General features: G+C 39.8%; 1 protein-coding gene across 2 annotated transcripts in view; it reads left to right on the top strand.

Annotated features, from left to right (window-relative positions):
• The window catches only part of CGNL1 (cingulin like 1), a 152,508-nt gene that overhangs the window by 44,736 nt on the left and 84,601 nt on the right, over window positions 1-23,171 (top strand). For both annotated transcript variants that reach the window (XM_054565369.1, XM_054565368.1), the window contains exons 2-7: window positions 6,365-7,960; window positions 8,754-8,848; window positions 10,696-10,801; window positions 13,999-14,100; window positions 14,662-14,810; window positions 15,928-16,063. In XM_054565369.1, the coding sequence (XP_054421344.1) occupies window positions 6,380-7,960; window positions 8,754-8,848; window positions 10,696-10,801; window positions 13,999-14,100; window positions 14,662-14,810; window positions 15,928-16,063 (2,169 nt within the window). In that variant the 5' untranslated portion in view covers window positions 6,365-6,379. The remainder of the gene's footprint in view (window positions 1-6,364; window positions 7,961-8,753; window positions 8,849-10,695; window positions 10,802-13,998; window positions 14,101-14,661; window positions 14,811-15,927; window positions 16,064-23,171) is intronic.

The raw sequence follows: 23,171 nt of genomic DNA, 5'->3' as shown, positions 1-23,171 counted from the left end.
AATCTCTGTGCTCAGCTGATAACATGTGATGGCCCAGAGAAAGGAACTGTTTCTGTCTGGCACACGTCCATAGTTCTTCCAAGTGCTAAGCTCTTTGTTCTTACTCACAAACACACTCATTGATCTCACTAACTAAAGCAATTATCATCATTTAGTGGTCTTTTCCAAAAGCATTATTTCCACTCCAAAACACCCCTTTTATTTGCCAAGTGCCACAGCGTTGCATCCTGGCAATTGGTCAGCATGTACTGCCAAGTTATGTAAGCCCTTGGTTGGGCTTCGTCCCCGGCTGAGCAAGTGTGTCTGCGGAGCACGTAAAATCGTGAGGTGACCCTGTGTCTGAAAATGGAGAACATCTGTCCTTAAATTCATTCATTAACTCAGTGTTTACACTGTGATTGTGAAGGAAATCCACATTTTCATTGCCCAGCTGAGAAATGTCATGCTGTGAAAATGTTGGATGGAGGTTTGTTGTCAAGGAAATGTAAATTGTGGACATTACATGAAATTCAAATATGCGGATTAATCTGCTGACAGGGAGCTAAGATTGTAATAAACCAAACTGGTCTTATTCAAAGATTGAAATGTAATTAGTGTTGACTGTAGTAGCAGCAACTCATGAAAAGGACTACAGAATCCTAGAAAAGAATTTTATTAATAAATATTAGAAGAAATATTTTCATAGAAAAGTCAGAGCCAGCATAAAAAGAGATTATTGGTGAGTAAAATGACCTCATTTAGTAAATATCATGTTTTAAAAGAAAGCGTCACAGTGGATAAACTTGTTTGTACAGAAGCTCTTCTTAAAAGTTTTAAAATAAGTTAAAAAAGTTTTAAAAATAAACTTTAATGAATACAAACACTTCTGCAGAATAAACCATGCCAATGTAGCTTTGGAGACAAGGGATCAAGACACACACCCAGTCCTTTCGGTTTGGGCCTCATGCATTGCTTCATCAGTCTAAGGCACGTTAGCTGTTCTTGTCTGTGTATTGAAGCGTTTCACAAATATTTTTAGCCTCGACGGGCCAGATGTAGAGCTCTCCTTTTCAAAATCCCACCCAAAAGATAGTAAAGGAATAAAAATTAAACCTGCAAAGACAAAGAATGGCAGTGGAGTCTTAGCAGAGGAGAGCTCCAAAGCAAATGGAGGAGTGATAATTGAATTAGCGGAGTGATAGATGCCTCAGCCTAAAGCACTGGTCTGTGTAGAAATGAGGGGATTTGCCTGCAGAACTGCTGAGAGGCTCATATGGAAGTCCCCAGTGACTGTAGAAGGCAGGGTGAGGGGCCAACATCTGGGGAATTAGGGCCGTGAGAACTGGAGCAGGGCATCCTCTGTGCCCTGCATATCTGGGTACCCAGCTGCCCTGCCCCCTCCCCATCCCAGAGTGGACTGGAGGTCTATTTTCTGGAGAGACTGAACTGGAATAATGTTGGAAAGGGTTGTGGGTGACTGAAAACGGGGGACTGAATGAGAGCTGGGACCTCCATGCTTGTCCCCTGCCCTGTCCCATTAAGCCAGCAGTCAGGCCCGTGTAGCCCCAGCAAGGGAGTGGAAACTTCTTTTCTTGACAAATCAAAGAGCTCTAGGGAAAAAAAGATGCCCCCAGATACTGAAGTGTATGGGTCCGTCAGTGGAAAGCTTGGCACCTTTTTCCCTCCATTACTTGAAGCTCACCAGTAAATAACTCCTCCACACATACAGAGCCTCCAATCTACTTTTAGTACTTTGTTCATAAATGGGATTAGGCAGCTAAGGAACTGACTCATGTTAGGGAAGCCTCAACATGAAAGGCATGGACCAAAACAAAACGGAAAAGAGCAACCTTGCAGAAAATGGAGATGGTGCAGGAAGCACAGAAAATGTAGTTTTTGAAAAAAAGTTACAGTAATATTTGTAGAAAGCGAGAAGCTATTTCAATGTCTAAAATGAGAATAGCACTTATGAAAGAGAATTAGAGAGCAAGAAAGATCGTAGGAATAACAAACACTTGAATTTAAAAAAAACTGTTGAGGATCTGTTTCTCCAAAAACAGAACAACATCAACAACAAAATTCGAGTTGAAAAGTAGATAAGAAAGAAATGCCAAAAACCGAAATTCAGTCTAAAAGATTTAACATTACTAATATATTAGGTGCAAAAATAAAAAGAAAATAAAGTAGTTCTCTGAATGTTATCATAGAAATAATGCAAGAACATTTCATAGAACTCAAGACTTGGGTTTTCAGATTGAAGGAATATATTAAGTGCCCGTGTGTTATAAAAGTGTTCAATTTTATAAAACTCTCACTTGGGTACATCACTGTGAACTTTCAGAACACGAGGGACAAAGAAAATGTCCTGAAAACTTTCAGAGAAAAATAATCAGGGCATACACAGAGGAAAGGCTATCATAATAGCACTGAAATTCTTTACAGCATTCCTGAAAGCTAAAAGATAATGCAGTAATACTTCTAAAGATCTGAGGGAAAATTATTTCTAACCTAGATTCTAAATCTAACTAGTCTATCGATCAAAAGTAAGCGTAAAGACATTTTTTTCCCCCTGCATACAAAGATGCAAAAATGTACTCCTTTGGAACTTTTCTTAAAAATCTACTGGAAGTATGCTCCATCAGACCAATAGGGTAAACTCAGAGAAAGGAAGGTACAGAACTGGGAAAAAATTGGGAACGAAAGGAGAAGAGCAACCAGATTCTCATGTAGGGCAGGACGGTAGAGGGTTGCAGAAGGGAGATCACCAGGAGACAAGATTGCTGAATTATCTGCTACTTTGATCGTCTGGAAATGAGTATTAGTAAGTAACAGTTGTGATGGAGCCGATGAAAGGATTTAAGGATAGGTATACAGAAAACAACACAAGTAAAACTAGTAATCAATTACTAACTCTAGAAAAGTTAAAATTTTATAAGAAAGAAAAGATGACCAGAGTCTACAATTTGGCTCTTTGGTGAACAATATGTAGTCATGATATTATAAATGATTGGCTCTCGATTTTATTATTGGGAAGCTGGCAGAATGAGAAATTCACATGTGTGCTGTATTATTTACCATATGCAAAACTGGTAAATTAAGAAATAAGCATATTACCTAGCAACATGGAGGTTAATTCTGGGACAGCTATAGTTTGCAATTGGTTTTCTCTGGGGAATATGACTGGGATGAGGGAAGGGAAGCTGGAGAGTACAAGTTTTCATTATATTTTGTTTTCCTTTGGTTAAAAATGATGAAAATGAAAGTAGACATAATAAAAATAACTGGACTCTCTGAAATAATGATAAATTTTGCAGAGGAATGTAACTCTCCAAGTTGTTTCTATCTGTAAAATAGGTAATGATGTCTAGCATGTTTTATATTTAAAAGGCTAATCACCAAGCAAAACTGACAGCATCATGCTAGTAGTAGGAGACAAATGTATCCAGGAAGACCCAAGACAAATCAGAAAGACAAAATAAGTAAGGATGTGCCATGGCTGAATCAAATAATGTGGTAAGGTTGTTTTAATGGATGTATTTTGAATGTCATGCCTTAAAGAAGGACTGTACCCAGGATTCATTAGACATTGACAAAAATAACCCATATGTTTGCCTACAAAGGAAGCTTTACTGCATTTAAAAAGGAAGAATAGTCTTTATCTTCCCACTATAATGCAAGTAGCAATGTCCAACATATAGAAATAGAGACCTTCCAAACCAAAACAACACAACAACAAACATATTGGATATGGAAAACTTTCTCAAAAACAACTCTTATGGCAAAGAAGAAATCAAAACCACAAACTGAAAGCATCTAAAAAAGTAGTAACAGAAACATTACTGTGGTGGAAAGCTGCCTTCCCAGTGTCCGTTTTCTTTTCTCTTTTTACTAACAGAACAGTGACCTTGTTGAGCACGTCACTGACCAGCTAAAATCCCTATTTCACAGCCCTCCTTTCAGTCAGTGGGGCTGCAGGGTGGGGGTGAAGGCCATATAATTAAGTTCTCACTAATAAGATGCAAGGAATGATGAGTGGGCAGGGCTTCCAGGAAAGCTCCTTAAAAAGAAAAATGACTCAGCTGCGTAATAAGTCTTTGTTATATGTGACACTGGATCAGCCCTCTTAGAATCATACAGTATCTAATAGGCACCAAGGGTAGATGAGTGGGAAGATAAAAGAGGTGTTCCTCAAAAATATCCTGGGATCCATTCATTCCAGCCCTGGTCCTACGTCTGGGGGGGAAAACATCTCTCTCTCTAGTATTTTTTATCTTCACTCAAAGACATTTTTTCATTGCTCTTTTGAGAGAGGAAGAGGGGGAGAGAGAAACATTGATTGGTTGCCTCCCATACACACCCTGACCAGGAACTGAACTGCAGCCTAGGTATGTGCCCTCGCAGGGGATTGAACCTGCAACCTTTCGGTTTATGGGGTGATGCTCCAACCAACGGAGCCACTCAGGCTAGGGCAAAAAATCCTAACTCTTAAATTGCTATTTTGGATCTCTTTGTTAATGGGAACCAACAAAATTCCTAACTGACACAGTCATATCTCATAATTTCTGGAATATAATTAAAAATAAAAATAAACAAATGAAGCACGCAAGTTCAGAAATTAGAAACAAAAACAACAAAATAATGGAAAGCAGAAGGAAATACTAATGCTCAAACTTGAACTCAATAAATTAGAAAATGAAAAAAAAAGAAAGGATAAGTCTGCCCTGGCCAGTGTGGCCCAGTTGGTCGGATGTTGCCTCATAAAGAAAATGTCACCAGTTTGATTCCTGCTCGGTGCACATTCTGGGTTGTGGGCCTGGTCCCAGGTTGGGGTGTGTGCGAGAGGCAACTGATCGACGTTTCTCTCACACATTGATGTTTCTCTCCCTCTCTTTCTCCCTACCGTCCCCTCCCTCTAAATAAATAAAATCAAATCTAAAAAAAAAAGGAAAGGAATAAAAAGGATAAATCTAAGAGCTAGTTCTTTAGGGGGAACAACAATTTAAAAAATATAGACATATATTTTACCTATGTAATCAAGAAGCTGGTGAAGAAAACACAAACAAAACTAGATCATGTGAAATAGATATAGAGATGAAGTGACTTACACTTTGCAAAACTCTGTGCAAATAAATTTGAAAACGTAGGTCAAATAGAAGATTTTATGGGAAAATATGCTACCAGATTGATTCCAGTAGAGGAAGAAACTCGAAGAAGCTGCTAACAGTGAAAGAAATGAGACAGCTGTGCTCTGTGACCAGTTCTTTTTGCTCTCATTGCTGTTTGAGTTTTTTGGTGTGATAAAGTGAAATTCTGGTGAGCGAGACCCGCTGAGTGTGGCACAGGCTGAGGATCTGTGTGCGTTTCTGACAAGCCTGGCCACACACCAGAGGGGAGAAGGCAGTGATTCTTGGCATTAGGACCCATCACAAAATAAGAAGCTCTGAGCCTTCAGTTTTATATAACATATTTCAGATCAATATGTTACTTGATCTTTTTTAGTAAGAAAAAAATGATTGAAAATTGTTTTTATTTTTTTTTAAAGATTTTATTTATTTTTAGAGAGAGAGAGGAAGGGAGGGAAAAAGAGAGGGAGTGAAACACCGATGTGCCCGAGATACATTGATAGATTGCCTCTCACCCTCCCCCAACTGGGGACCTGGCCTGCAACCCAGGCTTGTGCCTGACTGGGAATTGAACTGGCGACCTTGAGGTTCACAGGTTGGCACTCAATCCACTGATCCACTCCAGCCAGGGCTGACAATGGTTTTTAATCATTTACTCTCACTGTTGGTCTCTGAAACAACTGATTCCTTAAAGTAAAAATGTTTTAAACAGTATATCCAAATAAATAGTGATAAACGTTTCAAAGCAGTATTATTATGCATAGGAAAGATTGAAAGGGTTGTTTTGACCGAAAAACTAATTGTATAGGAAGAAAAAAAGGCACTGAGCATCAGAACACCATGCTCTTAATTAATTCCATGGAAAAGTACCCTTTCTCCAATGCTGGTGACTGGAATTTCCCTATTGGTTAAAAATAAATAGCTTAAAGTGTGTGGAGACTAGTTAAGGATAAAAATAAAGCAACCAGAACAGCCTGTCAGCTAGAAACAGAATCATGAAATTACGCCATAGGCTTCAGATCATTACACCAGTCGTCTACCCTAAGGCCAGGGTTTGAGCCCGGTGTTGATAAACACCATGGTCTTGTGAGCCCAGGAGCATCCAGAAAGGCCTGTTTGGACAAGCATTTGGTTCTGAAGTTTCCTTGCTGCTTAAAATGTTCTTTTCCCCCTTGAACTTTGACCTTTTCCCACATAGTCTTCATTTAAACAGATGTAATTCTAACTTAATGTCCTCTTTTTACCCCATCTTTCCCTGGTAGCAAGAGCAGTGAACCATGGAGCTGTATTTTGGTGAATATCAACACGTGCAGCAGGAATACGGCGTCCATCTGAGACTCGCAAGTGATGAAACCAAAAAATCAAGGAATTCCCAGCCCTCGAAGGCAGGTTCTTATGGTGTCAGTATTCGGGTACAGGGAATTGATGGCCATCCCTACATAGTCCTGAATAACACAGAGCGCTGTCTGCCGGGTACATCTTTTTCTGAAAATGGGCCCTCATTTCCATCTCCAGTGATAAATAACCTGCCTGTGCATCCCAGCAATGGGGCTGGGCTAGAGGAGAACAGCACAGAAGAACAGCAGCTTCCAGAAAACCCGTATGCCCAACCCAGCTCAATAAGAGCCCTGAAACAACCCTCTCCCTTTGAGGGCAAGAATGGAGTTCTAGAATGCAAAGAGGGGCCCATGAAGCCATCCCACGTACTGAACTTTCAGAGGCATCCAGAGCTTTTGCAGCCCTATGATCCTGAGAAGAATGAGTTGAACTTACAAAATCACCAACCTCCCGAGAGTAATTGGCTAAAAACCTTAGCAGAAGAAGGTACTAACAATAAGAAGGGTTGGACTTGCTTCCCCAAACCTAGTAGTTCCTTGCCTACCAGCCCTCCTGTGGAAGACCTGGCCAAATCCAACGTGACGGCCATTCGTTTATGCAGCTCGGTGGTCATAGATGACCCCAAGAAGCAGACCTCAGTGTGCGTGAATGTGCAGAGCTGCACCAAGGAGGGGCTGGTAGAGGAGGCTCTTTCCCCTAGCGGGAGGCCCCTACCTGCACACAGCCCACACGCCTTCTCCGAACCGAAGAAGACCAGGCCAGACGTGCTTCCCTTTCGGCGACAAGATTCAGCTGGTGCCATCCTGGATGGAGCACGGTCTCGGAGATCTTCCTCATCGTCGACTACGCCCACTTCGGCCAACTCCTTGTACAGATTTTTACTTGATGATCAAGAATGTGCCATCCATGCTGACAATGTGAATCGTCATGAAAACAGAAGGTATATCCCCTTCTTGCCCGGAACTGGGCGCGATATCGATACGGGATCAATTCCTGGCGTAGATCAATTAATTGAAAAATTTGACCAAAAACCCGGAATGCAGAGAAGGGGAAGGTCTGGGAGGCGAAACAGAATCAATCTAGAAGACAGGAAGAGGTCCAGAAGCGTGGATAGCGCCTTTCCTTTTGGTCTCCAAGGGAACTCGGAGTACCTAAACGAATTTAGCAGGAACTTGGGCAAGTCCAGTGAACACCTCCTGCGCCCCTCTCAGGTGTGGCAGCGGCCGCCAGCTCAGGAGAACCGTGGGAAACAGAGCATGGGCCGCGCCTCCACCAAGCTTCAGGGAGCCCACCCCAGGCCTCCCCAGCAGAGCAAAGAGGGGAAAGTTCTAGAAAGCAAAGGCAGTCAGGAAAGTACAACCACACATGCAACTTCCCTCCCAGCACAGAATAAGAAGGAGGAGGAGATCAAAACAGCCACTGCTACACTGATGTTACAGAATCGGGGCCTAGCAACTTCACCTGACTCTGGTGCCAAGAAGATTTCTGTGAAGACATTTACTTCCACCTCAAATACTCAGGTAATAGTAGTGTGAGTCCCATTGCCCCGCTTTCTCCCCGCCTTCTAAATGCTGCAGCCTCATGCTGCAGGAGGCTATAGAAATACATACCCTCCATCTGGAATGGGTGATTGCACATCCAATTTTTTACAGGAGTTTTTCCTACAGGTATGTCCTACTGCCGATTGTATGGTTTTCTAAGTTAATTCAAGTACAACTAGATTTCCACTGGGGTCTTGTCTGTAAAGTAACCTGTCAAATACTACAGAGAAGTTCGACTTTTTGGTTTGTATAGGTGTGAAATAAGGAAGTATATGGAATCTGTTTCCATGCAGAGGTTCAGTGCTTGGGTTTGTGCATTCATTTTCTTCATGATGAATTTGAGTGAATGGGTTAATTTCTGGCCTGAGAAATTAGGTTAACCCTAATTTAAGGTCAACCCTAAAGTGATGGAATTTATTTAAGTGGTATATTTAGTGTCTTGGTAGACACAATAAAAAGTAATGATAATGATAAAAATGATAATAAGGTTAGTAGATGTCAGGCACTATTTGTTGTGTATTATAGGATGGCACCAACCCTGTGAAGGTAGGTCCTATTAACCTCAATTTACAAGTGAGAAAATTGAGGTGAGGAAAAGTTAAGCAACTTGCTCAAGGTTACAGAGCTATTTACTAAGTGGTGGAGCCAGTTGTAATGAGGATCCTTACCTGAGGAATCATTTTTGGAAAGTAGGAATGTGTTTGGAAGCTTCTGCTTCAGGGTTTTGCCTTCTTCCTGGAAACACCATCTAATAACAGACATTATGTTCCAGGCCACACCGGATCTCTTAAAAGGCCAGCAGGAACTCACTCAACAAACCAATGAGGAGACGGCCAAGCAGATACTTTACAATTACCTCAAAGAAGGGTTAGTACATTTCCTTGAAGGAGCAAAATATTATCATTTCTTGTGGGGCTCTTAATTTCCTTGTTTGAGACCTTGTGTTTTGCCCTCCTTTGCTGACCTGTGTGAGTCCTTTGAGGGTTAAGATTTAATGGCTGGAGTTTTCACAGCAACATTTAAATCTTGGGTGGTGGGGAGTGAAGAGCAGGGGAGGAGAGGGTAAGGAAGGACATCATACTTCAAAAATTAGAAATGAATGTATTTTTTAAATGACCTGACTGAATTTGTTACTAAAAACAAACTCAAAGTTAGAAGAATATCTGTCACTCAGTTTGGAATTAAGTCTGCCTTCACCTTGCGTTCTTCCATGCACACACTAGGACTCTATCTATCATCCCTTGATGAGAAGTTACAAATAAAAACACCTCTTTCCCTTTCCAGAGTTGACACTGGCCAGGAGCCCCTGCTTCCATTATTTTAAAAGCATGTATGAGTCATTTAAAAGCAGCGCTTTCCACGTACTTATCTTGGAGGTTGAGTTTGCGTAATCTGGTTTTCAGTCCTTACTTAGATAATAACTGCGCTGGAATTCCAGGTCAGGAATTTGAAGTTTCTGTTTCAGTTCTCTCATCAGATGTGATTAAAAAGGAAAAAAAAAACTTTACAGGCTGACATGACTGAAAGTCACATGGCAGTACTCGTTGGTTATCAAAAGACTTCACATTTTTGTAGTGAGCCTTACAATTATTTGTTAAGTAATAGAGAGCTGAAAAAATAGTCAGGTTCAAAATATAAGATAAGGGCTCTTCTGAGGAAAAAGAAAAAGTACCCAAAGAGATTCTTCTATTCTTCTAGCCAAGAACTAGTTATTAATATTGCTCTATGAAGGGTTTTACTTAAGGTTAAGGTAGGAGGACTTTTGATTTTTTAAATTCTCTAAATTCTTTTATTATTATTTTTGGTTTATGATTTGAGAGACTGGTGAGACAGACTTTAGTGGAGTCACCTATTTAAAGAAACTTATTAAAATTTTTTCCCCCCTAATTGTTAGGTATGTGTGATAGAAGGTGTGGTTGAAGTTAAGAAGACTTTAGCCAATCATTCATTACCTGTCAACGTCTAGGCAAAGGGCTGCTGTGTTGACAATCTTGGCTTGGGGGATTTATTTTTTTAGACATACACTAAATAAGTTAAGATCACTGCAGATCATTCTTAAGCCTAAGATTTAGAAGTAAAAATGTATGCATGTGTGAGACACACAGAGGAACAATCCCTTGTTGGAATGAATATAATTCATTTGAATCAAAAACAAATTACTAAATTTTCACTGGATGTTTTCTCTAAGCTTATTTAGAATGTTGTTGTGTCTCTTTCACACGTTTGAAAGTGGGAACCCGTGTCTCAAATTGAGTGGTAATTTAGAACAATTTATTCGATGAAAAGATACACCATCTATTCTGCTCTTCACTGGTTTTGTAAAATTTTGTAAAAAAAAAAAAATCATCCTCTTGCAATTTGTCTTTTTAAAGGGCTTGTTAATATGGCACAGCATATAACAGCACATAAAATATTCTAAAACTAGTGAGTGGTTGCCCCTTGTTGTTGTTTCTCTTTTGCTTATTTTCTTTTTAAAAAGATTTTATTTATTTTTAGAGAGAGGGGAAGGGAGGGAGGAAGCGACAGAGAGACACATCAATGTGCAAGAGAAACACTGAGCAGCTGCTTCTTGCACACCCCCAACGGAGGGCCTGGCCTGTGACCCAGGCATGTGCCCTGACCGGGATTTGAACCAGCAACCTTTCAGTTTGCAGGGATAAGAAATGCCCAACCCACTGAGCCACACCAGTCAGGCTTTTTTGCCTCTTTTTCAGAAGCACAGATAATGATGATGCTACTAAAAGAAAAGTCAACCTGGTCTTTGAGAAAATCCAGACTTTGAAGTCTCGAGCAGCAGGGAGCACACAAGGAAATAATCAAGTAAGCTGAAGTTTTGTTATCTTGCAGAGGGCATTTAACATGGAATGTGGCAAATAAACTGCTGTTTCTTCAGTCAATACAACTGGTTATAGCACCAAATGGGAAGTTTCCCCAGTAGTGGGCAGCCCCTGAGATGGAAGATCATGTTTTAAATGTTAGGAATTTGTACCCTGTCTCTTTTTTTCAGAAAGGTTTTAAGATAGTTTATTGAAAAAATATAATAGGATGAAACAGATTTAGAAAAGGAAAATAAAGAGTGGAAAGAATGAAGCAAAATAATGAATTTGCCTAGCATTATCATAGGCAAATTCAGAAGGTAAGTGTGAACTGGCTTGGACCCAAGCTCTGGAACTTCAGAGAATAAGAAATAAGAGAATAATATCAAGAGATTAAGGAATAGAGACCAGTGAAGCCAACCAACATTGGTGGAAGGGGAAAGGAAGGAATGGAGTGATGACAATTTTTTTTTAAAAAAAAGCTTATTTAATTGATTGTACTGAATTCAAGTTGGGACTTGGAGAATTTTTGTTGTCGTTGTTAAAAAAGGGCTCATCTCATAGTCTATGAATATCTACCATGTCAGACACACCTTGTGCTTGAGAGGAAGAGGCGTTTAAGGGAGATGACTAAACACTTGTTCCTCAGTTCACCACCACTGTGAGCTGGGGCCCTTTCCTTGCTTGTGCATCTTTCCTTTCTCCTCCCTGGGGAATCCTGCATGGCCAGGGAAGAGAAGATACCCAGAGGAAGGTAACAGGAAGTTTGTCTGTAGCTTCTTTTCAACTTTGGAAAAATATATGGAGGATATTTTTAGGCATCAACTGCTTTCTTTCTTCCACTGCTCAGTATTCCTGTAGCACTCAGCTACCTGCGACTGCTGCTCAGGCATCAAGTGGAACTCTCTTGGCATCAAAGAGAACCATTTATGTATATGTATATTTATGTGTGTATATATGTGTTATTTTTGGGTACATATACATACAGACATACAGGGTTGGGCAAACCTAGGTTTACAATTCATGTGGAAAATACAATAATTAATAAATAACGCTAGAATAAACTGCGTCGCATACTCACAACTGTAAACCTACGTTTGCCCACCCCTGCATATAATATTTATTGATACATATATTAACCATTGTCCGTGGGGAATCTTTAGATGATACACTTTGCTGTAGGTGCTCTACATGGTTCTCAAAATTAGTTTAGGGATTTTTTTTTTTGCTAAAATTATTAAATCTGAATTATCACTCTGACTCTTGCTTTTCATTACCTGCGTATTCTTAGGGATAATACTTCCTTTGTGTTCTCCCTGAGTAAAAAATAAAACCGCTTTTTTTTTTTTTTTGACATCCTTTGATCTTGATGTTCAGGTTGTGATTGTGGGTCACAGACTAGGGGTACCCAGCCCAAGCTGGGGAAGATAGGGTAGCCCTTCTGGAGCCGGTCACGCTAGAATTCTCTGGGAGAAGGGAATGCAGGGCATTGTAGGTAGGGGGAATGACACAAATATAAAGAGACATGTGCTTGCCATATTTAGGGGAAGGAGGAAATTTTGTGTAGCTGGAGCAGAGAGTATGTGGGGAGGAAGCATCAGGTAGGAAGGATGGGGCAGAAATCGCATACAAAGTTTCCACTTCCCGTTGAAGGTGATGAGCTACCATTGATGGACTTGAAACAGGAATGGATAGTGTCATATTCCTAAAATTCATTCCTTTTGTAGCTTTTTGAGAGAGGCAAGATTAGAGGAAGGGAAACCATTTAAGAAGCACTGCTGAATGAAGGGAGAGATGCTGAGAAAATGAACTAAGGGTCTTAGACTTCTGGCTCCGATCACGGGTCAGTGACTGCCTCATTGCCCATATTTTTCTACTCCCGTTATCTCCCTCTTACTTTCTGAATCTGATTATTTGCTGACAAAGGCTTTGGAGTTTTATCTTTTTGGTGTCGGTTAAGTGATTTCCTGTGAGAGAATATAAGAACCCTCTCTCTTATGGACTGAGACCATATTGGGAAGCAGCAAAACCGGCTGAGTTTTTGTTTGGGAAAGAGCAGTGTGTAAGTTCCTCATGGGTTGGATTTAGATTTCTAAAGTGGATTGTTCTTATTTTATCTGAGAGAATTGGAAGTTCTGTGTTTTTGTTGATTGTGTAGGGGGTTTTCTGGTTAACTTCACAGGAGGAAGTAAGGAAATAGCTCATTCCAAGTTCATCACACACAACTCACACCTGGATTCAGGCGCATGAAGGCCAAGTTACTGCCTCTTCTAGTTTTGATTCCGGCTTTTATTCCCCCTCCCCTAGTTGTAGTTTTCTAACCACATTGCTGTAGGATTTTAGCCAAGTCCTTTTGAGAACATCATCCTATTACTACATCCATGGAAGAAAAAAAGATGAGATTCATTAATATTCATACTCGGATCAGAGATATTTTCTAATAGACTCTCTTTAATCGGATCCCTTTTTATTATCTCTCCATTATGGAAATGTGACATCTATTTTTTAAAATTTAATAAGGTTTGATTTATTCTTTTTTTTATTTTTTATTGTTGTTCAATTATAATTGTACCCATTTTCCCCCTTACGCTCCCCTGCCCTACCCACTCTCCCTCCCACATTCAATCCTTACCCCTCCCCTTGTCCTTGTCCATAGGTCCCTTATACATGTCCTTGACTTGACCCTTTCCTCTCAGAAGACAGCCAATTCAGCCAGCATACATTTACTTACTACTTGCACACAGCCATACTCAGAGAGTGAGGGATAAAAATCTCATTGGTGGTTATGAAATCTAATGAAAATTCTTGTTAATAGATTTTTATACAAAGGGGCTTGGGAACACAGAGACATGGGCTTTGGGTATTACTTTATGCAATAGAAATCTTCACAAATATTTACTTTGATCCTTTTACGTTTTTTTATTGGGGTATAACTTCCAGTGAATTCACAAATCTTAACTGCATAGTTTATTGATTTTTTAAAATCCATAGGTATGAGTCCGTGTAAACACCACCAGATCAAGATACAAGACACTCCTGTCACTCCTGAAGGTCTCCTCGTGCTCCTACCCTGTAGGGATCTACATTGGAATTGAGTCTTAAGATTTTCGTGTTTCTGCTCTGATTATATTTTTGCAGAAAGAGAATTAAAATAAAGCACCTTGAACATTTAAATTAGTGTATCTTTGCAATTAATTGTAGGCATCTAATTCATCATCTGAAGTCAAAGATCTATTGGAACAGAAAAACAAGTTGACCACAGAAGTGGCTGAACTTCAGAGACAGCTTCAACTAGAAGTCAAGGTATCTGATTTTTCCTTTTTTTTTTTTTTTAAAATTTCTGTCTTGATTGATAACGAACATTTTAAGTACCCTGGGATGCCCAAGTGAATTGAAAGCCAATTTTTTTTCCCCTGAAAGAAACATCCCTCTCATTACCGGAGTAAATTCCTGTATATGGACTTCTACTGTCCAACTAACTTTTTTTTTTAAAGTAACCAAAGCATATAAAGACTGTTTGCTTTGACAGAGTAAAAGAAACACTGTTGGATTCAGACAGGCCAGTCGGAAACTAAATACATATAAAAATATCGGAACTAAGTAATTGAAATAGCAGAATGAGGTTTAGCTGTGTGTGTGTGTGTCTCTTTTAGAAGTGTTACAATACATTAAATATTTAATATCCTTTCTAGTTACAAACTCTTATGCTTTAATTATGTAGTTCAGTTAATAATTAATAATGCAATTAATAATGAATAATATAAGTGCAAAGACATGGAGTCCATCAGAGTTCAGAAGTAGGCTTCTGTGGAATGACATTAATATAAAGTGGAGGTACTGTAAAGTCATGTGTATTCCTATTAGAATCAACAGAACCTCAAAGAAGAGAGAGAAGAAATGAAAGCAAACTTAGAAGAGCTCCAGAACCAGCATGACAAGAAGGTGGAAGAGAACTCCATGCTGCAGCAGCGCCTGGAAGAAAGTGAAGGGGAACTCCGGAAACACCTGGAGGAGTAAGTTCTGGGCCAAGGGTCTGGTCCTCCTTCTGATGTCAGCAGAACCTTTTAGTTCCTTTAGTACTACCTGGTCTTCCAAATGTTTGTAGTGGCTGCTGATTCTTCCTGTTCTCCTGGGTAAGCAGAAAGGTTAATCATTTTAAAATTCTTTGTATACCTTAAAGGATGTCCTGTAAACTTTCAGCCCTTAGCGTGGATCTCATAACAGGTAAGTGAGAAATAAGGAACACTGAATGGTGATATCTGAAGACAGATGTCAAGGAGCCTGAACTCAGACTCCACAAAGCACATGTCCCAAGACCTGCGTAATGTCGTGGTCTGTGAATGTTATCCTGGATGGAGCTGGTCTCTGTGACCTGTGCTTATGCTTCTCTTGAGTTTGCAGAGATGGAAAGTCAAGCCCAAGGTGGTTCTGTCATTGTGTTGCATCAAAGTCTGTGAAAAAAATAAAATCTGAATTGGGGGTCTGAAAGGGTGCTGTGCTGTGAAGCCCTGTGGACATGATGGGACCTTGAAGGGAAGGTTTAAGCAGGAGTGAAATCTGCAGGAAAATTCAAGAAAAATAGGACATTATATATATAATGGAAGCATTTAATTGCTTTGGCTATTTTGATGGGGTAGTTTTTGCTTCTAAAACATTCTTAGAGGTTAATTTTAGAAAAGAAGTTGGTGAGGAAAAAAAATTAGAAAATTGAGAGTTTAACAAAGACTTTACAAAAGAAAAAGGTAGAATTAGTCATGAATTTGATTTAGACCAGAGGTTAGTAAACTTGTCCGATAGTAAATACTTTACGGTTTATGGACCATATGGTCTTTGTTGGAATCACATAATTCTGCCATTGTATTGTGCAAATAACCGTAAGCAACACATAAATGAATGAGCATGGCTGTATTCCAATAAAACTTTATTTACAAAAGTAGTCAGTAGGCCAGATCGGCCCATAGACCATAATTTGCTGACTCTTCTGATCTCCAGTACTGGGGGGCTGGGAGAGCAGAGAATGGGAGGCTTCCTGGGGCTTTAAGTGACTCTACTTGAGCATCTGAAGGTCTGAAATCAGACCAGATGAAATTGCTCAGGTGAGTCTGTCTGATGGACTCCCTTTCCTGTCAGGCTGTTCCAGGTGAAGATGGAACGGGAACAGCACCAGACTGAGATCAGAGATCTCCAGGACCAGCTCTCAGAAATGCACGATGAATTGGACAGTGCTAAACGATCTGAGGACAGGGAGAAGGGGGCTCTGATTGAGGTAAGAGGACTATGGGGTCAGGTGACAAGATAGGTCCATCTGCCTGAGGAGGATGAGGTGGTGGAGGTGGGGTGGAGACTGAGTGCCGAGAGCCACACTCTGTTTTGAGCATTGGCTCCACCTGTGCCTTTGGTTAGATTCTGTAAGAGCATCATAAATAATAGTTTCTAAACATTGTCTTAAGAAAACTTTCCACCATATAGAAAAGTAGGAAGAATACTTCATTAACTTCCCCAGAGTCCCAACCCAGATACCACAGTTGTCAACATTTTGCAATATTAAACCACTTATTCGTCTGCCCACCCATTCTTCCTTCTGTTTTTTTTCATGCATCCATTTATTTATCTTTGCTTAACCGTTTCAGAGCAAATTACAGATAATGCCATGCCTCACTCCTAAATTCTTAAGCATGCATTTTTGAAAAATTGGGGGATTTTCTTACAATTTATTATCACTTCCAATACTATTATGACACTTGACAAATTTAATAATTCCTTTAATATATATAACATAACAAGAATTCTAATACCTGGATCCTTATTCAAAATTTTCCAGTTGTCCCCCAAGTATGTTTTATGGTTGTGTTGCCCCTACCTCCCAGCCAGGATCCAATCAGGAATCCCACGTTGCTTTCATTGCTGTCTGAGTTGTCATTTACCCTAGCATAGCCCTCTCCCCCATTCCCCACTCTCTGCTTTTTTTCTCCCATCCCATCCATCTTCTGAAGAGACGAGACCAATGCCCCACTGATTTGTCTGATTATTTCCTTATGGTGTTCATCCCATGTGTTCTAGTAAATTTGTATTTAGGTCTCTACATCAATAGATTTAGGTTAAACTTTGGGCAAAATATTTTGTAAGTAATGCTATTTATGGAAAATCATTGAAAAGACATTAATACCCATATAGCACTTATCACAGGTTAAATTTTTATTTGTTTAATGTCCTGCTAGACTGTAATCTTCAGGAGTGGGGGTTGGTGATGGTTGGCTCAGTATTTTATCCGTAGCAGCTACCCCAGTGCTTGGGACATGTAGCGCTTGGTGAATATTTGGTGATTGGTTGGATGGGTACATTATGAGTAAGTGAATGAATGAATGAATCTATTTGCTGTGTACACAGATTGTCCATCTGGCCTCTGCCCATATCAGTTAAATATTTAGCTCTTATCAATCCGTGAGTCAGTAGATAAGGCTGACTCTTTTCCCTGCTTAGCATTTGCTAATTATATTTATTATGGGGTTTTACAAAGACAGTTATTATTTTTTTCCCTGAATTAGATTATCATCCTTTTGAGGTGTTAGATACACAAATATAAAATGATCAGAGAGCAAGAATAGGTTTTGAATATCTACATTTTTTTGTTGGAAATGAGTCTAATTGAGGGTCACAAGAAGACAGAAGTTTTATATCTGTGCCCATTTAGGTGTTTTGATATTTGCTGTAACATTACCATTACCTGTATTTTTGGCATAGTTTTGAAATTTATTTTTTTTAAAGATTTATTTATTTATTTTTAGAGAAGGGAAGGGAGGGAGAAAGAGAGGGAGAGAAACATCAGTGTGTGGTTGCATCTCACATGCCCCCTATTGGGCACCTGGCCTTCAACCCAGGCATGTGCCCTACACTGGGAATCAAACCTGTGACCCTTTGGTTCATAGGCCGGAGCTCAATCCACTGAGCCACACCAGCCAGGGCTGAAATCTATTTTCTTAATACATTTTATTTTGTAGGAATAGCCTGAAAAAGAAATGATGCACAATTTAGCACAAAGCAAAAAAAAAAAAAAAATTCAACCAAGAGGTACCTTGTTGGTATTGAACTTTCATTTTCTACTGCTTTCCCCCTGCGGACTTGAGTAGTCACTTTCTTGGGGCTAAAAGCTGCTGGCTCATACGTCCCTACAGTTCCTTGTTCAGTCTCTGCTGTCAATTGTTTTCTCACCCTCTTCCTTGTTTAGTTTTGAAGTAATTCCCCAGGAAGGATTTAGTTCCTGCCCTTTAGAACTTAGTCTCTCTCTTCCCCATGACTTGGCAAGGACTGAGAGCTGAGCGCTGTGGCCACACTGCACAGGAGTTATGAATTTGTTTTGTTTTGTTTTTTTGTTTTTTACATGGCTGGTAGTGGGGAATCCTTTTTCTTCTCCCCACATGATAATCTCTCTGTCTCTGTTTAGACCTTTTCTCCCAAGAAGGTTTTAGGTCTGTTTCTTACCACCTGGTATTTCTCTTTTTATCCAAGGATTTCTTAAAAACTACCACATTCATGGTATTATGCTACTTCTCATGGCTCTACCTTCTTCTCATGTCGGAGAATTGCAAAGATAAGGTGTATTAGAATGCAGCTCTGAGAAGGTGTTTATCACTGAAATATTAAAACCACTAATTAAAATTTTAAAATGAGGGTTGGGTTGGTGGAAAAACACTTTCCTAATATCTAAACAACTATTTTTATTTTTTCATTTTCTGTTTGGCTCTCTCTCCTCTGATGGTTTTCAACTACCTGTCTATAATGTAGGGACAGTTACAGTGTCCCTACAGTTTTGATCTCTGCTTATAAAACTTAACATTAGAAATATTTTCCCTTATTATACCTTACAGTCTTCATTTCATTTTTAAGCCTATCAACCACAATATATTGAATCATCCTCCTATATTTGTTTCTTTTTTTTAATTATGAAAAAATATGGTGAGCATTTTTCACATGTATCCTTGCCCTTTGTTAGAAAAATATCCTGAGGGATAATTTCCCAGAAATGATGTCACTGAACAGTTTATAGCTTAATAAAAATGTAGCTTCACAAACAAACTTAAATAGAATTTAAGGCTTTGACATACTTTATGATTCCTTGTGTGGATACTTCATTGATTTTAAAAGAGAAAGATATTTATCTTAGCTATTGGGAAGTCCCTTAAGTTGCTGAATTTTGCCAGTAAGTGAAACCTATAATTGTTACCTGCTCTTTCCCCTGAAAACCCTCAATCCTTTTAAATTTTTTATTTTAGCACATTTGACCTTGCCTTATTTTTGTATCTCTCTTTATGTTCTACTAGCCAGCTAATTCAATAACATATCATGTTTACATCTTCCGCTACTACATACATGCCAAGCAACAGAGCAAATGAATAAATAAATTTCAATATCTACATTATTTTTTAAATGCCATCTTTTTAAGAAAAGGGAATATTTCTGAAATGACCTATATGCTTCTTTGCCTCTTTAAACACAGAATACTGCACATATATCAATGAACATAATGTAATTAATTAGTTTATTGACACAGTTGTAGTGGAAACTGGGATATAAGCCTCAGTGTTGGTGATGTGTTTTCAGGCAGAGGCCAATACTGAGAGATTAGGGAAGGAAAACAAAGCACATCTTTTCTTAAAAATGTTCCCGATGTTGCTGGCTTTATGTTTGTCTCTTTCCTGTAATGGGAATTATATTTGTCATCTACTGCTGCCCTTCTGCAAAATGAGCTAAGGCACAATTAGCTTCTCTCTGCCAAAGTGCAGTTCTCTTCCTCTGGAAAATCATCCTCATTGTTTAAATCAGTTTTACTTTGACTTGTCAGTGACATTTAAAACATGATCTATGGTTTCTCTATCACTCATAAAATAGACTCCATCTCCTTGTCTCTTTCAATTTATTCTTCATATCTTAACAAGAAGCGGCTAGGGAATCCGATAACAGATTACGGTTGTGGCCAAGTTTTCTATGGCATTTAGCTTAGAACAGACTCTTAAACATAATGAACATTAAACACATTGTGCTTTTGAATGTTTGAAAATGGCTGATGGCCCTATATTTCATGAGGTGCCCGATGCACAATATTTTTCACAAAATCTCTTCTAATACTACTTCACATTTTATTAAATAACATTGGGCCCCTAACTGGAACTAGTATACAGACAGGATACGATAGTTTAAGAAAAAAAGGAAGAAAGGAAATAAAATAAGGAAGAAAGAAAGAGTGAAAAATAATCCTGTTTTCGCGGGATAAGCCATACAGTTGGTCAATAATAGCATGACTTTTTTTATTCTTGAACAACTGATGGTTCTAAATTTTTGTTTTTAACTCAATTTACAAAAATGATTATAGAACAAATTTTCAGCTACTTCTTTGTCCAAAAATGTGTTTTCCTCTATCCTGGGGGAAATGGGTAAACATGAAACATCTGCCGAGTGCCACGGCCGTGGGGCTTTCTCACTGCTGGCCGTCATCTCTGGTGGGGGCCTGCGGCGCGGAGCGCTGGCCCTCACTCCAGCAGCCTTGCGGTGTTTGATCTCTGGCTTTGCCAACCTGCAAGTCCTGTAAGTATCTGTAAAATATGACAGTTATGAAATTGTATTGATCTGGGGTAGACTCTTCTCAGAAATTATATTACTGAACATTATAGGAATTTTAATAAAAAAACTAAAAATAAAATCATGTTTCTCACCCACCCTGTTACACTTTTTTGGCCATCCTTCTGGAAAAAAAAAATTGCATAATTCTCTGTCACCTACAGTTTTGATATAAAACCCTTTACTTACCCTTTAATTGAGCATGGGCCAGAGAGGCCCTTTAGAACCTCTGGGAAGCATTTATGCAGAAGGGGGTTTAGATCAGTACTTTCCTCCTTTGACACGGAATGCCTATGAATAGGTGGCGTGTGAAATAAAGCGTTCCATGGGCAAGAACATTGCTGCTTTGGACATCTGGTGTGCATCTCTTAGTGCACATGTTGTTAGGACAGCCACTTGCTGCTGCTGGGCCCAGAGAGAACTTCCTTTTTCTCTCATCTTTGCTTCTTTCTTGTCTTTTTAGGTTCTGGTCATGTTTCTTTGCTTTAGTTTGGAAATGTTTAGCACAAGTCTTATTATGTAGTAAGTACCACATACAGTCAACTTGTATAGCCTCCCACACCCACACATACACATCCACACACACAACAGGTTTTCATCTCCTGGCTGCTTTCATGAGTGTGGCTAGCCTAGGTTTTGAAAGCGCTGCTTCTGAATAGCCAGTGTGTTCCCTTGTTTTCTTTGATTGGAGTCTGTAGAGAGGCATGTTCATTTCTAATGGGTGTTGACTTCTATTTTGAAGTTTATATATTACCTCTCTCATCTTCGGCTTGGTATAATTGTCAGTAAAGCCACTGAAGTGATGGAGTGACATTTTTTAAATCCCTTGTGCTTTTTGGTCTCTACCCTGGAAAACTTCAAGTGCTACTAAGTGATATGGTGAGGTGTAATCTGATTGGATCTGCGCAACACAGTCCACTTAAGCAACAGCCCCAGCCACAGATAGCAGCCTTTGGTGTAGAATGGACCATAAAACCGCGGTTCTTAGCATGCATTGGCGGCAGTACACAAAAGGCAACTCAAAACACAGATATATCCTGGAAAAGATAAGTGTGGGAAGAGGAACTACCTTATCGTCAAAACAATTGAGAAACGTGTGAGAATAAGAGCAGGAAACAGAGGTTAGATTCTCAAGGGCTGTGGTGCAGAGGCTGGCACGAGGCTCCAGGAAGACCTAACAGAGGAGCCAATGGCAGCAGTGACGGGGGAGTCTCTGCTGGCCATTAACGGGGGCTGTGCAGTGGCGGCAGCAGGGATTGCCCTTTGATAAATATCGGGATGGTGTACATTTTCATAGGATTGCTTGTGTTCTGTGTTAGGTGCTTGAGAAGAGCCAGTGTTGCCTTAGCTACCTGGATGAACCTCTTGAAGTTTCATCTGAGCTTATCAATGCCTATAGCTGGATTCCTGAAGGACTAGGCTTGGTCTACGCAATGCAGCTCTACCCTGGGACTGTAGAGGTTCCCCTGGTTCAATGGATGTGCATATTGTAAGGAAAAGGAAAGAGATTCTATGGGCAGTTATACTTAAATCAATGCGACTATTTTTATCCACTCACCAGTGACACTTCTTGAATGGAAAGTAGCTTTACACTGAGGCCTCCGGTCCCCAAGTAGCAACCATTCCTCTAATTCCCCAGGAATCTCTAGACTCCGGATGGGCTGTACATGTTAATTTATTTATATTCAAAACAGACACAGTCCCAATATCATTGATCTGTGCTTTAAAATATATTTAATAAGATTTATATCCTTCTTTCAAGGAGCTGATAGTCTCGCAGGGGAGATAAGAAAATAAATATATGGACTGCGAAGTTAAAGTGTCAAGCACAATGATGAGTACACAAAGTGAGTTGGGTGTTCAGGGGGAGGATTCAAGGAAGACGTCTCTGAGGAGGTCATATGAGTCTCCAGAGATCGTTTGAAAGGCAGAGAGAGGAAGAAGGGCACTTCAGAGGAAGCGATGTGTCTAATGTCATAGAGGCCACAGGTGAGAGACTGGAAATGGGGAGAGCAGCTGGGAGGCTATTGCACACCACGTGGCCAGGAGGTGAGGAGGGTCTAAACCAGGGAGATGAGGGAAATGATAGCAGATGTTATAGAACTAACTTTTTGGTTGTGAGGGACAAGGATGAGATTGGTCAGGTTGCTGCCGGGCTTCTCAGCAGGTGGTGACTTCACAGGAATAATGAACAAAGGAAATGGAAAGGAAGGAACATGATGGAAAATATAGACCTACTGAACCTGAAGTGCCCATAGGACATCCAGATGGATGTGCCTAGCAGGTCATTGGTAGTGCAGGTCTGAATTCAGGTTAAGAATTGAAGGTAAAAGTTTGGGAGTTATTTACATAGAATTAATAGTTGGAGAAAAGTAGATGAGCTTACTGGAAAAAAGAATAAAGAATGCAAAGGTGCATTCTTGGGGATCATCTTATCTTTTGGGAAGAGGGAGAGAAAAGCCAGAGAAGATTGTCACAGGAAAACAATAATGGCCTGAGGGAAGAAAACAGGAGAGTGTAGTGTCTTTGAACTACAAGGCAAATGAAAGTTTAAGAAGACAGGTGGGGAGGATCAAACAGGGGTCGAGAAAAGGAAGGACTGAGAAAGGGCCATTGGATGTGGTGGTTAAGCGGTCACTCTGACCTTGGAGGGGGCACTCTTAGTAGCCTAGGAATAAGAGCCATATGGCAAGAGATGATAATAGAGAATGAATAGTAGTAGGTGGTCAAGAAGTTGAAGCAGTGAACAGAAATTATACTTT

This window comes from Pteronotus mesoamericanus, unplaced genomic scaffold (assembly GCF_021234165.1).
Source record: "Pteronotus mesoamericanus isolate MK-2021 breed Mesoamerican mustached bat unplaced genomic scaffold, CSHL_Meso_final contig_164, whole genome shotgun sequence".
In the NCBI taxonomy this organism is placed as follows: domain Eukaryota; kingdom Metazoa; phylum Chordata; class Mammalia; order Chiroptera; family Mormoopidae; genus Pteronotus; species Pteronotus mesoamericanus.
Note: the sequence above shows the minus strand (reverse complement) of the source record. Positions and strands in the feature narration are given on the sequence as shown.